The following is a 17,072-nucleotide window of genomic DNA, read 5'->3' on the forward strand; positions in this document are numbered from 1 at the left end:
GTGGTGTAGTGGTTAAGAGCAGGTGCACTCTAATCAGGAGGACTGGGTTTGATTCCCTGCTCTGCCGGTTGAGCTGCAGAGGGTTACCTGGGGAACCAGATTAGCTTGTGCACTCCCAACACATGCCAGCTGGGCTAGTCACAGTTCTTTGACGCTCTCAGCCCCACCTACCTCACAGGGTGTTTATTGTGAGGGGGGGGGGAAGGGAAAGGAGATTCTAAGCCCCTTTGAGTCTCCTCCAGGATGGAAAGGGGGGAATGTAAATCCAACTCTTCTTCTTCTTCTTCTTCTTCTTCTTTTCTTTTTCTTTTTTTTCTTCTTCTTCTTCCTCTTCTTCCTCTTCTTCTCATTCCACCAACACCCAACACTGTTTTCTTTTCAGATTTTGATGTCAGAACCAGGTAAACTAAGCCAGAAGATAAAAGTGTGGCTGCAGGAATACTGGAACATCACCGACTTGGTCGCTATCTCCACGTTCCTGATCGGGGCAATGCTTCGTTTGCAAAACCAGCCGTACATGGGCTACGGGAGAGTCATCTACTGCGTGGATATAATTTTCTGGTACATCCGAGTATTGGACATCTTCGGCGTGAACAAGTACTTGGGGCCGTACGTCATGATGATTGGGAAGATGGTAAGGATCAGTGTGTTTGGGATCCCTGAGAAATCAGGTGCCGCACTCTGACTGTTGAATGGGTGGTTAAAAGGTGCTAGTGGTGTAGTGGTTAAGGGCACGTGCACTCTAATCTGGAGAACCGGGTTTGATTCCCCGCTCCTCCACCTGAGTGGCTGATGCTTATCTTGTGAACCAGATGTGTTTCCACACTCCTACATTCCTGCTGGGTGACTTTGGGCTGGTCACAGTCATCTCAGAACTCTCTCAGCCCCACCTGCCTCCCAAGGTGTCTGTTGTGGGGAGAGGAAGGGAAAGGAGTTTGTAAGCCCCCTTGAGTCTCCTTACAGGAGAGAAAGGTGGGGCATGAATCCAAACTCTTCTTCTTCTTAATCACCTGAGGTAGAGTGATTAAGTATCTATTGAACTGTTGGTCCAGTGTGGGGCTTGTGCAATTGCTATTGTTATTTCGCTTAATTCTTATTGTATAATCTACTGCCTCAGGAGGTGGTGATGGCCACTAACCTGGATAGCTTTAAAAGGGGCTTGGACAGATTTATGGAGGAGAAGTCAATTTATGGCTACCAATCTTGATCCTCTTTGATCTGAGATTGCAAATGCCTTAGCAGACCAGGTGCTCGGGAGCAGCAGCAGCAGCAGCAGAAGGCCATTGCTTTCACCTCCTGCAGGTGAGCTCTCAAAGGCACCTGGTGGGTCACTGCGAGTAGCAGAGAGCTGGACTAGATGGTCTGGTCTGATCCAGCTGGCTTGTTCTTATGTTCTTACTGTTATTATTATGCTACTCCTATGGTACTATGCATTGTTATTTATTATGTTGTGCACCACCCTGAGCCCTCCAGGGGAGGGCGGCATATAAATTAAATATCAAATTAAAAAAAATTCTTCCTGGACTTGAGTCCAGATGTTTTCTCCCTAGTTTTTCCAGCCCACGCTCGGCATACATACACACACACGTGCGCGCTCTTGATAACGAGGTGCCGGGTTTGGGCTCTTTCCCTGTACAGATGATTGACATGCTGTACTTTGTGGTGATCATGTTGGTGGTGCTGATGAGCTTCGGGGTGGCCCGCCAGGCGATCCTGCACCCGGACGAGGAGCCTTCGTGGCGGCTGGCCCGCAACATCTTCTACATGCCCTACTGGATGATCTACGGGGAGGTGTTCGCAGACCAGATAGACCGTAAGAGCAGAATTCATAGTAAGAATTCTGTTTCCCTTTTCTGAGGCAGATGATCAGGTCCAAATGAATCGATGTTTCCTGGATTAATTTGGAGCTGGCGTTGCTCGTTTCCTTTTTCCCACCGTCGACTAGGCTGTGCTTGTGACAGATGTGTTGGTCTTCCCCCATGGGTGCCAACTTCAGGGTGGGGGGCTCCTGTAGATTCAGGGGTGGAGGCTGGGAGGGCGGAGCTGGGGAGGGAAGGAACCCCAGCGGGGTATTATGCCAGAAGAGTCCATCCTCCAAATCACAGGTGTCAAACTCGCAGCCCTCCAGATGTTACGGACTACAGTTCCCATCATCCCCTGCCAGCACAATGCTGGCAGGGGGTGATGGGAACTGTAGTCCGTAACATCTGGAGGGCCGCGAGTTTGACACCTGTGCTCCAAATTATCCATTTTCTCCAGGGGAACTAATCTCTGCAGTCTGGAATCTGCTGTAATTCTCCGAGAGCTCCAGCCCCTACCTGGAGGTTGGCTACCCTGTTTCCCCCCCAACTCGTCGCTGCACTTCCTAAGTAAAACGTATTCATTTTTTTAACCAATAACTTGCTTTCTTCCTTCCCTGTGCACAGAAAACCTGTGAGCCTTGTAAATATTAGCCGCCATCTCCCATAAAAAATTTGGGCACAGTTGAGAGTGTGAAAATAGCAGGCGGATATTACCCCACCTTGCGCTGTTTTCAGAAGTTTCAACAAAGTTGGCCCAAGACTGTGGGGCGTGGCTGGCACCCAAAATGGTAAACCTACAACGCTGCCTTTTCCTGAGTCACGCTTTGGCTTCTTCTAGCTTGGTAGTACCCTCCTCTGACTGGGGCCCTTTCCCCACTTACCTTTGTCCGAGGGTTGCTGCGTGCAATTCCCAGTGCGCGCAATTCCTGGCGCGCGCCCTGGCTTCCCCACCACCCCGCGCAGAGCGCAGGGTCATCAAAAGGCGCCATTTCAAAAGGCGCCAGGAATTACGCGCGCTGAGGGGGCATGAGAGAGGCAGCGTCGGGGCGGCTGCGTTCTCGCCGCCCCTGAAGTGGGGAGTGCAGCTGGACCCTGCGCTACTTGAGGAGAGTAGCGCGGGGCTTAAGGTAAGTGGGGAAAAGGCCTGGGAGACTCTCTCCGGAATCTCAAACCAAAGGTTTTTCTCATCACCTGCAGCCTGAGGTTCTAATGGCTGAACAATATCAGGAAGGATATTGACAAGCTGGAAGGGGTCCAGAGGAGGGCCACCAAAATGGTCAAAGGTCTGGAGTCCATGCCCTACGAGGAGAGACTTAGGGAGCTGGGTAAGCTTAGTTTGGTGAAGAGAAGGTTAAGAGATGATATGATCGCCATGTTGAGATACCTGAAGGGATGTCATGTCGGTGAGGGAGAAAGCTTGTCTTCTGCTGCTCCAGAGACTAGGACCAGGAGTCATGGGTTCAAGGTGTAGGAGAAGAGATTCCACCTAAACATCAGGAAGAACTTGGGTGCGGTGTGGTTTCCGGGCTGTATGGCCGTATTCTAGGAGCATTCTCTCCTGACGTTTCGCCTGTATCTGTGGCTGGCATCTTTAGATGATCCTCTAAAGATGCCAGCCACAGATGCAGGCGAAACGTCAGGAGAGACTGCTGCTAGAACACGGCCATACAGCCCGGAAACCACACAGCACCCAAGTGATTCCGGCCGTGAAAGCCTTCGACAATATCAGGAAGAACTTCCTGACAGTAAGGGTCGTTCGACAGTCGAGCGCACTACCTCAAAGGGTGGTGGAGTCTCCTTCTTTGGAGGTTTTTAAAGAGAGGCTGGATGGCCATCTGTCGGGAGTGCTTTGATTGAGTGTTCCTGCATGGCAGGGGGTTGGACTTGATGGCCCTTGGGGGTCTCTTCCAACTCCATGATTCTATAGTGTTTCTATGTTTCCTGGACTGGCCACACTTCTCATTTTCCCATCACTGTTTCTTCCTGGTGTTTTGTGCTTGGGTTGAAATCTGTCCTCCTTGCATAGTTCCCGTGCTGATACGGATCATCTGCCACCTGCCTGTTGTGATTTGCTTTTAATTCCCACAAACTTGCAGCTACGTACAATGTTTCGGCAAAGACAAAGAGAAAAGGGAATTGCGGAGCCTATTGGCAAAACCGCTGTCTCCAAGCTCCTGTCTTGCCTGCTATTGTGCTCGACGGTCTTATCGTTCTCCGACAGCGGAGCGTTCGATATTGTGTGTTCTTTACTTCCCTATTATTCATTTGTGACTTCTTTTTGTTACAACTCTCTTTTTTTAAAAAATGTATTCTTTGCTTTTGAAACGCCGCACAGTCTATGCCATGGAAATTAATCGTAAGTGTTTGTTGGACGTTGACAAATTAACTGAATGTTTTGATTCCTGAATCCCTTCTTTTTTCTTCCCCCAACACTGAATGCATTTGTTCCTTTTTAATTAGAACTCCGCTTAACTGCTACGTGCAGTTGTAAACACACAGTCGTAGCCTGGCCTATCTGGACCAGGATTTTAATTCTTGACAAAAGAAAGGGACCAGTTTTGTCCAGACACTTTGAATCCAGAGACTGAAGCCTTATCTTTTCCCTGACGGGCTAATTTTTGCATGCTTGTATCTTGGGGGGGGGGGGGGGGGCGGGGGGGGCCCTCCTAATATGAAGGGATCCATTCCAGGGACAATTTTGTCATGAAGTCAATTTTATTTTGGAACAGGACACACAAAAATCTAAGGCCCCTAGTCAAAGTGTGGGAAAAGATTTAGGCTCACAACCAGTGGTGGGATCCAAAATCTTTTAGTAACAGGTTCCCATGGTAGTGGGATTCAAACTGTGGCGTAGCGCCAATGGGGCTGGGTGGGGCACGATGGGGGCGTGGCCGGGCATTCCAGGGGCGGGGCATTCCTGGGCGGGGCTGTGGCAAGGACGCAGCCGCGGCGCCGGTCCTTGGGCGGGAAACGAATGCACGCAGGCGCAGGCTGCCACGCACGCCGGTGCACCTCCTGCTAGACTGCTCCGAGTTCTGCGCGCTACTGCTGAGAGGAGGGGCGTAACTAAGGCCAAAATCACGTGGCAAAATCACCCATTAGTAACCCCCTCTCGGCACACACAAATAATTAGTAACCTACTCTCAGGAACCTGTGAGAACCTGCTGGATCCCACCTCTGCTCGCAACCCTTATGCCAGTGGTGGGATTCAGCCTATTCGCACCAGTTCGGTAGAACCGGTAGCTAACTTGTTTTGTCTAGTTCAGAGGACTGGTTGTAATCCCACCACTGAGTCCTTTTGGAACTGGTTGTTAAATTATTTGAATCCTACCACTGCCTTACCACGCCCATCTCAGCTCCATCCCTCGGACCTGCCCAGGGAGCCGATATTTTTCTGATCCAAAGCTGGCAACTTTGTGTGCAGAGAGGGGGATTTTGGGATGTTTGTCTGCCCAGAGCATCTTCCTAGGTATGCTTAGAGACCAGACGTCCCGACGTACGAGGGGCCCACGAGAGCCACACTGGTGCTTGTCTTCTCCCAAATCTACGGGGTGCCTTACCATAACTCTGCCTGGTGGAACCCCTGCCTGGTGGAACACTCTCCCTCCAGCTGTCTGGGCCCTGCGGGACCTTGGCGATTTCCGCAGGGCCTGTAAGACTGAGTTGTTCCGCCAGGCCTTTGGAGAGACCAGCTGCTGAGTGTACCATCCCACCTCCTCCGTTCTATGGGTTCTTAATGTCATCGAGACCCATTGCCTCCCCCCTCCTTTTTTTAGGAGGATTAAGTTAAGTTAAATGTGGTCTTCGTGAGATGCCTATCTTGGGAAACAATAGTTGTTTTTAATTGCATTTATGGCAGTTGTATATTTATTTATTTATTTATTTATTTATTTATTTATTTATTTCGATTTATTATACCGCCCCATCCCCGTAGGGCTCTGGGCGGTGTACAATACAATGCACATATACAGATAAAAATGCACGTATACAAGTAAAATAACTAAAACCATTAAAAGCAGCAGTAAAATAAAAACTAGTAGAAAGATTAAAACTAACACGCAATGGCGTCCGACAGATCCATTTCCAAACCCTCTTTCAGGGGGAAGATCAGCAAACCCCAGATGGCAAAGGCACTGATGTAAAGGCCATGGGGGGGGGGGGGCACCATCAACGGCTGGATCCTCCAAAGGCCTGGCGGAACAACTCCGTCTTACAGGCCCTGCGGAATTCAGTAAGGTCCCGCAGGGCCCGGACAGCTGGTGGGAGAGTGTTCCACCAGGCTGGGGCCAGAGCTGTAAAAGCCCTGGCCCGTGTGAAGGCCAGCCGTATCATCGAGGGGCCAGGGACCACCAGTAGATTGGCCTCCGCAGAGCGAAGAGGCCGTATAGGGACATGTGGGGCGATGCGGTCCCGAAGATACGAAGGTCCCAGGCCGCGTAAGGCCTTAAAGGTCAGCACCAACACCTTGAAGATGATTCGGAACTCTACTGGGAGCCAATGCAGCTGGCGCAGCACAGGCTGGATATGATCCCAGGTGGCACTGCCTGCAAGCAGACGCGCAGCTGCATTTTGGACCAGTTTTAACCTCCAAATCAGACGCAAGGGGAGGCCCGCGTAGAGCGAGTTACAATATGATGATTTTATATATGGTTTTATGTTGTGCACCGCCCAGAGCCCTTCGGGGATGGGGCGGTATATTAAACAAACAAACAAACAAACAAACAAATTACTACTACTACTACTACTACTACTAATAATAATAATAATAATAATAATAATAATAATAATAATAATAAAACTCTGTGCTGCACATTGTAATCTCCCCTCCCTTTCGCTCTCAGCTCCTTGTGGGGACAACCTGTACGATGAAGACGGCAAGCGCCTCCCGCCCTGCATCCCTGGCGCCTGGCTGACTCCGGCCATTATGGCCTGCTACCTTCTGGTGGCCAACATTCTGCTGGTCAACCTGCTGATTGCCGTCTTCAAGTAAGTGCTCCGCCGGCGTAGGAGGTTAAGAGCTCGTGTATCTAATCTGGAGGAACCGGGTTCGATTCCCAGCTCTGCCGCCTGAGCTGTGGAGGCTGATCTGGGGGAATTCAGGTTAGCCTGGGCACTCCCACACACGCCAGCTGGGTGACCTTGGGCTAGGCACAGCTTCTCAGAGCTCTCTCAGCCCCACCTACCTCACAGGGTGTTTGTTGTGAGGGAGGAAGGGCAGGGAGATTGTCAGCCCCTTTGAGTCTCCTGCAGGAGAGAAAGGGGGGATATAAATCCAAACTCTTCTTCTTCTGTGAAGATGAGTGCTTTCCTTGTTGTTCTCAGAGGGCCCCGAATAAATCACCTCGGACTCGCAAACAACACCTAGACCCCACAATGAGTGAGCTCTCACATATAAAAACGTAAAGGTAAAGTTTCCCCTTCGGTTGTGTCCGACCACTGCGAGCAGTGATTCCATAGGCAAGCCTCTTTTGTGGGGTAGTTTGCCATGGCTTTCCCCGGCTATTCTTTACCCCCTAGCTATGTGCTAGGTCAGTGGTGGCGAACCTATGGCACGGGTGCCAGAGGTGGCACTCAGAGCCCTCTCTGTGGGCACGCGCAAATAGAGTTCATCACACATACATCTAGGCTGGCCTGGGCTGCTGGGCTCGATTATTAGCATTAAACCTAAGACCTAGTTTTGGGGAAGCAGCGTAGGTAACCCTGTTAAGCGCTACTAAACCCCACTGATTTTCATGCAAAGAACTAAAGTGCAGTCCTTTACCTGGGAGCAAGCTCAGTTGCTGGCAATGGGGCTTGCTTCTGAGTAAATCCTCCTAGGGTCGTGATTCACCCGTTGGAAGAGTCGCACGGTTGCTTCAAAGCAAAGCCACCGACTACCACCAAGCTTACTCCCGAGTAACACACGCCTCGGAGCGAACTGGTTTGCTTCTAAACTAAAACCTCAGTATTCAGGTTAAATTGCCGTGTTGGCACTTAGCGATAAATACGTGGGTTTTGGGTTGCAATTTGGGCACTCGGGTCTCAAAAAGGTTCGCCATCACTGTGCTAGTTACTCATTTACCAACCAAGGAACGAATGGATGGCTGAGTTGGCCATGAGCCAGCTGCCAGGATATCTGACCCACAGGGGGCTCGAACTCCTGACTGTGTGAGTGGCACTACGCCACACATATACATAACCCTGCAAACTTAACCACTACGCCACACATACACATAACCCTGCAAATTTAGAATGGCTTCATTTATTTAGATTACCTTCTTCCAAGCGTTTTATCTTATCAGCCCGCTTCTGTTCCCAAAAGGGGAGGGCGTGCTAATATTTACTGTTCCGTAGCGCCCTTATCTTTTGCTATCCGTGTCCCAAACTGAAGAGCCGGTGGGTGTAGATGGAGAGCGTTGTCTTGGGCATGACGCCCAGTTTCAGGGCTGCGTTTTTGAAAACCAGCTTCTCCCACAAGCCGTCTTTTATTTGCTGTCTGTGGCAGAACATTCAATAGCAGAAAAGGTCGTGCCAATTTGAAAGGAGTCACATGCCAGCCGCAGAGCTACATTTCTAAGTCTAAAGAGAGAGAAAAGCGACTCTCTGGCGCACACAATGGTGGTTATCTGGAGGGACCGTGAATCAAATCAGCGCTGTTGAAAATAGGTCAAGCGGTTAACCCGTCCATGCTGGGTATGAGCTGGAGAAATGGGCCACACTCCCTGGCCGTAGAAGAGCCCCCCTTCCCCACCCACAAGATTCAGTAGTATCATCCGCCAAAACATTTCCCTTCAAATGGAAAGGAATTATGCTAGAGGTCTCGTGAAACACTGTTACATGAAATCGACACGTATGATTAAATTGTCGTCCTAAAACATGCTGTGATAAGTTGATTAGCTACATTCAACTCAAGAAATACTTTAGAGGCCGACAACAATACCTGTGTTTGTTCCTGCTAGGGCTAACAATTGCCCCTCGAGTAATGGGAACTGTCATCAGGTATCTGATGATGGCAACTTTGATTCCTGATAGCTCATACCCAAAGAACCTCTTTGGTCCCTAAGGTGCAGCTGGATTTGAGTCTCAGTGGCGTAGTGGTTAAGAGCAGGTGCACTCTAATCTGGAGGAACCGGGTTTGATTCCCCGCTCTGCTGCTTGAGCTGTGGAGGCTTATCTGGGGAATTCAGATTAGCCTGTGCACTCCCACACATGCCAGCTGGGTGACCTTGGGCTAGTCACAGCTCTACGGAGCTCTCTCAGCCCCACCCACCTCACAGGGTGTTTGTTGTGAGGGGGGAAGGGCAAGGAGATTGTAAGACCCTTTGAGTCTCCTACAGGAGAGAATGGGGAGGGTATAAATTCAAACTCCTCCTCCTCCTCCTCTTCCTCCTCTTCCTCCTCCTCCTCCTCCTCTTCTTCTTCTTCTTCTTCTTCTTCTTCTTCTTCTTCTTCTTCTTCTTCTTCTTCTTCTTCTTCTTCTTCTTCTTCTTCTTCTTCTTCTTCTTCTTCTTCTTCTTCTTCTTCTTCTTCTTCTTCTTCTTCTTCACTGTTCTACTGCACTTCCAGCACGGCTACCCTCTGAAACTAATTGCATCATTGGTTGAAATCTGAATCCTTGAAAAGGGAAATTAACTTGCAAGGATCTGGGCTCTACTCAGCTCCCAGAAGGTTTATACGAGCAAAGTTTTGAATTTAGGCTGGGCGGGATTTTTCCCCCCTCTGGGAGAGAAAGAGAGATTTAGAAAAGGCTGCTATTTAGGCCAAGCTGATCAGCATTTTAAAAGCGAAACACTGTGAAGCTTCGGGGAGGGTTTGGAATCTACAAAGAGCCTTTCATCGCCCGAGCGCTTCATGTCGCATCAAACGCCAGGAGATGTTGTTAGCCACGCTTGGTCTCTGCCGTGCTTCAAACAAACGGCTCCATTAGGGATGACATTTTGCAGAGATCTGTCGGTGCGCCGTGTGGTCGGTGCTGTGAACCCGCCTGCCGCAAGCCAAGCCAAGCCTGCGCCCCACTCGCCTTCATACAATCATAAAATCCTAGAGCTGGAAGAGACCCCAATGCGGGAACACACAATCAAAGCACTCCTGACAGGTGGCCACCCAGCCTCTCTTAAAAAAACTTCCAAAGAAAAAGAAGAAGAAGAGTTTGGATTTATATCCCCCCTTTCTCTCCTGCAGGAGACTCAAAGGGGCTGACAATCTCCTTGCCCTTCCCCCCTCACAACAAACACCCTGTGAGGTGGGTGGGGCTGAGAGAGCTCCGAGAAGCTGTGACTAGCCCAAGGTCACCCAGCTGGCATGTGTGGGAGTGTACAGGCTAATCTGAATTCCCCAGATAAGCCTCCACAGCTCAGGTGGCAGAGCGGGGAATCAAACCCGGTTCCTCCAGATTAGATACACGAGCTCTTAACCTCCTACGCCACTGCTGCTCCTATGGATTGAAGAAGAAATGGGCAGGAAGCCCGTGTTCTTGTCACATTCCAGAAGTTTCCTTGTCATGGGGATCAGGTGACTGAAGGGTGCCGGCCCCATGCCGGCAATGTAGTTCCCACATCTGTCTCTCTTTCTTATCAGTGGGCTCCAGAAAGCAACCAGCAGGTTATCTGACTGCCTGTCTATCCGCCGGCCTTCCTTTCTGCCACCTGTCTGTTTGCCTGAGCTACCAGGCAGCGCTGGATCCTCAGCACCTGTTTTTATTTTATTACACCTGCATGTTTTAGAATCATAGAGTTGGAAGAGACCCCCAAGGACCATCAAGTCCAACCCCCTGCAATGCAGGAACACATAATTAACGCAGATGGCCATCCAGCCTCTCTTTAAAAACTTCCCAAGAAGGAGACTCCATCACACTCCCAGGTAGTGCGTCCCACTGTCGAACAGCCCTGACTGTCAGGAAGTTCTTCCTGATGTTTAGGTGGAATCTCTTCTCCTTCACCTTGAACCCATGACTCCTAGTTTGTTTGTTTTTTTGCAGCAATACCTTCTTTGAGGTCAAGTCCATCTCCAACCAAGTCTGGAAGTTCCAGCGGTACCAGCTGATCATGACCTTCCACGACCGGCCGGTGCTGCCTCCGCCGATGATCATTTTCAGCCACCTCTACATCATTTTGATTCGCCTCTGCTGCCGCTGCAAGAAAAAGCGAGAAGGGGACCAAGACGAACGTGACCGAGGACTGAGTACGGGCGGGGCGGAGTGGGCTAGTTGGATGGGGGTAATGCACCGGTGTCAAACTCTGGTCCTCCAGATGTTCATGAACTACAATTCCCATCAGCCCTTGCCAGTACGGCCAATGCTCCTGTCGGGAGGGACTGATGGGAATTGTAGGCCAAGAACATCTGGAGGGGCAGAGTTTGACACCTCTGGGCTGATGGATCTTTGTAGCTGGGGGTGGGAAGGAGCGCGGCTGGCTACCTCACAGGCCATATGGGGCCCACAGGATTGGCCCTGGATATTTGTGTGAGCTGGCCCCTCCATGTTAGATGGGGGTGGAAATAACTTGCATTTCGTACCAGTATCGTCTCTCAAAATGAAAAGATGCAGGTGCCAGTCTGGGCACTCCTTGGTGGTGGGGAATAGTGATATCAAATCACAGTTGACTTACAGCAACCCCTTATGGCAATTTAAGGCAAGAGGCTAACAGAAGAAGAAGAAGAAGAAGAGTTGGATTTATATTCCCCCTTTCTCTCCTGTAAGGAGACTCAAAGGGGTTTAGAATCTCCTTTCCCTTCCATCTTCCCCACAACAAACACCCTGTGGGGTGGGTGGGGCTGAGAGAGCTCCGAGAAGCTGTGACTAGCCCAAGGTCACCCAGCTGGCGTGTGTGTGGGAGTGCACAGGCTAATCTGAATTCCCCAGATATGCCTCCAGAGCTCAGGCAGCAGAGCGGGGAATCAAACCCGGTCCCTCCAGATTAGAGTACACCTGCTCTTAACCACTACAATGGAGGTGGTTTGTCGTTGCCTGCCTCTCGGTAGCAGCCCTGGGGTGCTTCCGGACAAGGGAAGACAGTTTGACACCAGTGGAATGGATCGGGAAAGATGACTATCTCAATGGGGGCATAGCTACAGGTTTCTGTGTTTATTATTATTTTTCAATCCTTGGTGACATATTTATAATTGTGGCATAGGAAATATGCTAATATGTACACATCCCCCATGCGTACAAGTGTAACTTTACAAAAAGTTTGGTTACCTGGTCTGTTCTGATTTGAAATGGCCCCCCTTTTTTATTCGTTTTAGCTATTATTGTTTATTTATAACATTCATATCCCATCTTTCTGCCCAAGTTAGGCTGTTAAGATAGATGCAGGACGTTATAGACCATCATAAAAGGTCTAATGCATAGGTGTCAAACTCGCGCCACTCCAGATGTTATGGACTACAGTTCCCATCATCCCCTGCCAGCATGATGCTGGCAGGGGATGATGGGAAGTGTAGTCCATAACATCTGGAGGGGCGCGAGTTTGACACCTGTGGAATGGATTGGGAACTATCTCAGTGGGGGCACAGCTACAGATTTGGTGCCATGACTGAGAAAGTTTCTGCTTTGCAGAATGCATAGTTCATCTTCAGTCTTCTGTGCAGTCCAAAACTGGGACTGTGCATGCGCAGGCCAATCACCCACGCATGCACCAAGTCCGTTGCATGCGTGCCCAGAAGACAATTTGATGAGCAACAGCTACAGATAAGCGCAAAACTGTTTTCGTGAGCCTCCTATGAGCTCATTTCAAGCTGTGTGAAACGAACACAAAATAGACATGTAGCTACGAGGCTCTCTGGCAGGAATCACTGAAGGGATAAATCCCCTTTTCCCCCTCTGGCTCCAGAGCTCTTCCTAAACGACGAAGAGTTGAAAAAGCTGTACGAATTTGAGGAGCAGTGCGTGGAGGAGTACTTCAGAGAGAAAGAGGACGAAGAACAGTCGTCCAACGATGAACGGATCAGAGTCACATCCGAAAGGTATTCTGCAGAAGAGATTCTTTCGTTCTTTTGCAAACCAACAGGCGGAAGGGAAGGAATTCTGGCCCGGCACCTTCTTTGCGTATGGCAAGTTCCGTTTCGAATCTGAATCGGGCAGCAGAGCTAGGAAAAACTTCTGAAAAAGATCTACGTGATCCACAGCCACTAACAGCAGCCAATGCAGGGCTAGGTGGCCCGTTGTGATATTTTCTGCTTGCCAGAAATGTGGGTTTTTGAGATGCGCTAAATTTCCTTTGTTGACCATGGAGGGGAGAAAGGCAAACCAGCAGGTGATATGGTACAATTTTTTTTTAAAAAAAACCTGGAGCTTAGCAAGATTTAAAACCTCCATGAAGATAATTTCAGAGGACAGGCAAATTGGTCTGCAGTAGAAGATCAGGATTCAAGTCGAGCAGCTTAGAGGCCAGTAAGACTTTGAGATTCAAATCTGCCTTCCTCAGAGAATGTTCACTCTAGCGTTGAGTCTAGCTCTGTGAGATTTGAAACTGTGTCAGAGTGGGGTTTTTTGTAAGGATTCAGATAAATCAATAATTGTTTGATTTGCCTGGTCATTAAACTGGTTAGGAGCTGCGTTAAGTCAGTGGTTCTCAACCTGTGGGTCACGACCACTTTGGGGGTCGAACGACCCTTTCCCAGGGGTCGCCTAAGACTCTCTGCATCAGTGTTCTCCATCTGTAAAATGGATAAATGTTAGGGTTCGGGGTCACCGCAACATGAGGAACTGTATTAAAGGGTCGCGGCGTTAGGAAGGTTGAGAACCACTGGGTTAAGTGCTTGCACTGCCACTCACACGGTCAGGAGTTCGAGCCCCCTGTGGGTCAGATATCCTGGCAGCTGGCTCGTGGTCAACTCAGCCATCCATCCATTCCTTGGTCGGTAAATAAGTACCTAGCTCATAGCTAGGGGGTAAAGAATAGCCGGGGAAAGCCATGGCAAACTACCCCAGGAAAACGGCTTGCCTATAAAATCACTGCTTGCAGGGGTACCCCAGGGTCGGACACGACTGAAGGGGAAACTTTACCTTTTACTTTACTTGGGAATTGGGCAACTTTACAAAACTTTATAAAACTGACTAAATGGTGCCAGGGAGTGGTGGCAAGAAGAGATTGGTTGAATTAGAATAAATGAGTACCTAGCTCATAGGTAGGGGGTAAAAGAATAGCCGGGGAAAGTAACGGCAAACTACCCCACAAAAGAGGCTTGCCTATGAAATCACTTCTCGCAGGGGTACCCCACGGTCAGGAACGACTGAAGGGGAAACTTTTACCTTTAAACTGGTTAAAAATTGGCCAGATGGCCTTCTCGTATTGGCGTCCAAACTAACCCTGATGGCTCTCAAAAGGTCAACAGGCCTAATCTGTGTTTCTTAATGAATTCCCCCCCCCGCCCCCCCTTTCATTTCTGCAGAGTCGAAAACATGTCCATGAGGTTAGAGGAAGTGAACGAAAGGGAGCACTTCATGAAAGCGTCCCTCCAGACGGTCGACCTCCGGCTCTCCCAGCTGGAAGAGGTCTCCAGCCGGATGGCGAACGCGCTGGAGAAACTGGCGGGGATCGACAAGGCGGAGCTGACTCACACGCGCTCGCGGGCTTCCTCCGAATGCGACACCGCCTACCTCCTCCGGCAGAGCAGCGTGAACAGTTCGGAGGGTTCCAGTGTGTACCGGTACCACGTCGGGGGCGACGAGCTGGCGTTCGATGACCTCCCCACTCCCTTGTCCCCTGCTTTGGGGCTGCGCAAAGCGGATTCGAAACTGCAGCTGGTTCCGGAACGCCAAGGGAGCCTCCGTTCCGCCTCTAGCAGCTCGACTGATCACCCCAAAAACACCTTGGACGTCACCCATACTGTCTCTCGGGCCCGTTCCGGCTCGTGCTTTGGGCAGGAGCAGTACAGGGGCGAAGAGGCTGTCCCCCAAAGCCTCAGTCCGGTGGAGATCATGATGAACGGACAATCTGGATCCAGGCCCGCTCTTCGGAACACCCACTTAGCCCTCGAACGGGCCAAATTAGAAGCCGCCATCTCCTACCCCTTGGACAAAACCATAGCGATGAGGTACTATCCCTCGGAAACGTTCAACGCTTGTCAGGAGACCATGATGAAGTCGAGGAGTTATATATTTGCGCAGGAGGGGCGGATGGTGGGGGGCGTGAACAGCTGGACGACGGGATACAGTAGCCTCCTGGACCAAGTGGGCCCATCCACCATTGAACAATGGATGGCCGAGTGGAAGTACGAGTTGCAGCAGAAGCTGACCAGCGAGCCCCCGCCAGAATATCCGGGCATCGTGTCCGAGGCGGAGATGCGGGCCGAACGGAAGCCGCTGCTGACCGACACGGAAGACGACAGCGACGTGGGCGACGTCTCCGCCCTCAGTGCCTCCCACCCTCCTTCCCCCGACCCCACCGAAAGCACCGACACGGACAACCTGCTGCCGGTAGAGTCCGACAGGACTTGCGGGTTTCTTCCCGTCCGATCCAAGAGTTTACACAGCCATTCTCGGAAGGCCAGGTCAGGGAAGGACAAGCTCAACCGGCCAGGACACGCCAGCAGCGTCAGCAACCTCGTGGTGGCCTGTGGGAGCGCGGCGGAGGAGCAGAAACTCAAGCCGGAAAATGCCTCCACCGAGACGGAATGCTGACCCAGGCCTTTCCTTGCCACCCCGCCAAACGGGTGTCTCTTTCTTGATGGGTGACTTGCCTTTGGTAGCTCATTGCATTCTCTTTTGCAGACAACGTGCCAAGGTTGTGCTCCTTCTACAGAAGCCCTTCATGCCGTTAGGTCCAAGGCAGGTGTGGCATTTCTCCGCAGCTAGGAATGCTCCATGGAACATCTGCTAGGTGTGCAGGAAGTCCCAGGCTCACTCCTTGCCATGCAGGTTGAAAGGACCAGGTAGTCAGTGACATGAAAGACCCCAGAGAGTCGCTGCTCCTCTTAGCAGACAGTGGTGACTTGATGGGCCAAGGGCTGATTCGTTATGAAGCAGCTTCACATGTTCATACTACAGAAATTAGTTCCCCCAGAGATAATGACAGCATTGGAGAGGGGAGGGTAGACCACACAGCATCAGCGTTGTGTAGTGGTTTAAGAGCAGGTGGGTTCTAATCTGGAGAATCGGGTTTGATTCCCCACTCCTCCACCTGAGTGGCAGAGGCTTATCTGGTGAACCGGATGTGTTTCCGCACATCCGTAGGAGGTTAAGAGCTCCTGTATCTAATCTGGAGAAACCGGGTTTGATTCCCAGTTCTGCCACCTGAGCTGTGGAGGCTTATCTGGGGAATTCAGATTAGCCTGTGCACTCCCACACACGCCAGCTGGGTGACCTTGGGCTAGTCATAGCTTCTTGGAGCTCTCTCAGCCCCACCCACCTCACAGGGTGTTTGTTGTGAGGGGGGAAGGGCAAGGAGATTGTCAGCCCCTTTGAGTCTCCTGCAGGAGAGAAAGGGGGGATATAAATCCAAATTCTTCTTCTTCTTCTTCTATATTTCTGCTGGGTGACCTTGGCCCAGTCACAGTTCTCTCTCAACTCTTTCAGCCCCACCTGCCTCGCAAGGTGTCTGTTGTGGGGAGAGGAAGGGAAAGGAGCTTGTAAGCCACCTTGATTCTTCTTACAGGAGAGAAAGGTGGGGTATAAATCTAAACTCTTCTTCATCATCACAGCCCTGGTGGGCTCTCTCCCCTCCGCAGATGTCACCTCAAAGCTCCAGGGGCTCCCAAACCGAAACTGGTGACCCTACACGCTGGGTTCTTTGAGTTACGGCTATTGTACCAAGCCTCCTTTCGATTCATGGGTTTACCCTGTGTGATCAGCACCTTTAGATGGGGGCTATTATTCAACAAGCTGCTTCGGGAGCTTACAGAAGAGGCTGAGGAGGAAGTGAAAATTGCTTTTATTTTAAAAAAGAAGTGGGTTATGAGAAGCACACACGAAAAAGCAGGTGGCCGTGCCACAGTGTGGTCACACACCAGCTGCCAGAATCTCCTACACTACAGAAACAATGCAGCCAAGGATAGATTTAAAAGGGGGTGGTGATTGTGTCCTCTTTTGTTTGTGGGCAGTTTTCTCAATTCTGAAATGTGTTCAAACGACTAATCTGGTTCTTTTTTTAACCGTGATCAGAATTGCAGAACAAGACACCTTCTTTCCCCTCCAAATCCCACCACTTCATGCGTTTGTTTCTACAAAGTACTGTGCAGGGCAGTGGTGGGATCCAAAATGTTTAGTAACAGGTTCCCATGGTGGTGGGATTCAAATTGTGGCGTAGCACCAATGGGGCTGGGCGGGACACAACAGGGGCGTGGCCGGACATT

General features: G+C 50.5%; 1 protein-coding gene across 1 annotated transcript in view; it reads left to right on the forward strand.

Moving 5' to 3' along the window:
- TRPM1 (transient receptor potential cation channel subfamily M member 1) overlaps positions 1 to 15,918 on the forward strand; it is a 69,592-nt gene extending 53,674 nt beyond the window's left edge. Inside the window, 6 exon segments of the mRNA XM_048519624.1 lie at positions 383 to 634; positions 1,639 to 1,813; positions 6,644 to 6,788; positions 10,759 to 10,961; positions 12,611 to 12,743; positions 14,172 to 15,918. Of these exon segments, the coding sequence (XP_048375581.1) occupies positions 383 to 634; positions 1,639 to 1,813; positions 6,644 to 6,788; positions 10,759 to 10,961; positions 12,611 to 12,743; positions 14,172 to 15,402 (2,139 nt within the window). The 3' untranslated portion in view covers positions 15,403 to 15,918.
- The last annotated feature ends 1,154 nt before the right edge of the window (positions 15,919 to 17,072 follow it).

The sequence above is a fragment of the Sphaerodactylus townsendi genome, linkage group LG17 (genome assembly GCF_021028975.2).
Source record: "Sphaerodactylus townsendi isolate TG3544 linkage group LG17, MPM_Stown_v2.3, whole genome shotgun sequence".
NCBI classification, from domain to species: Eukaryota; Metazoa; Chordata; class Lepidosauria; order Squamata; family Sphaerodactylidae; genus Sphaerodactylus; species Sphaerodactylus townsendi.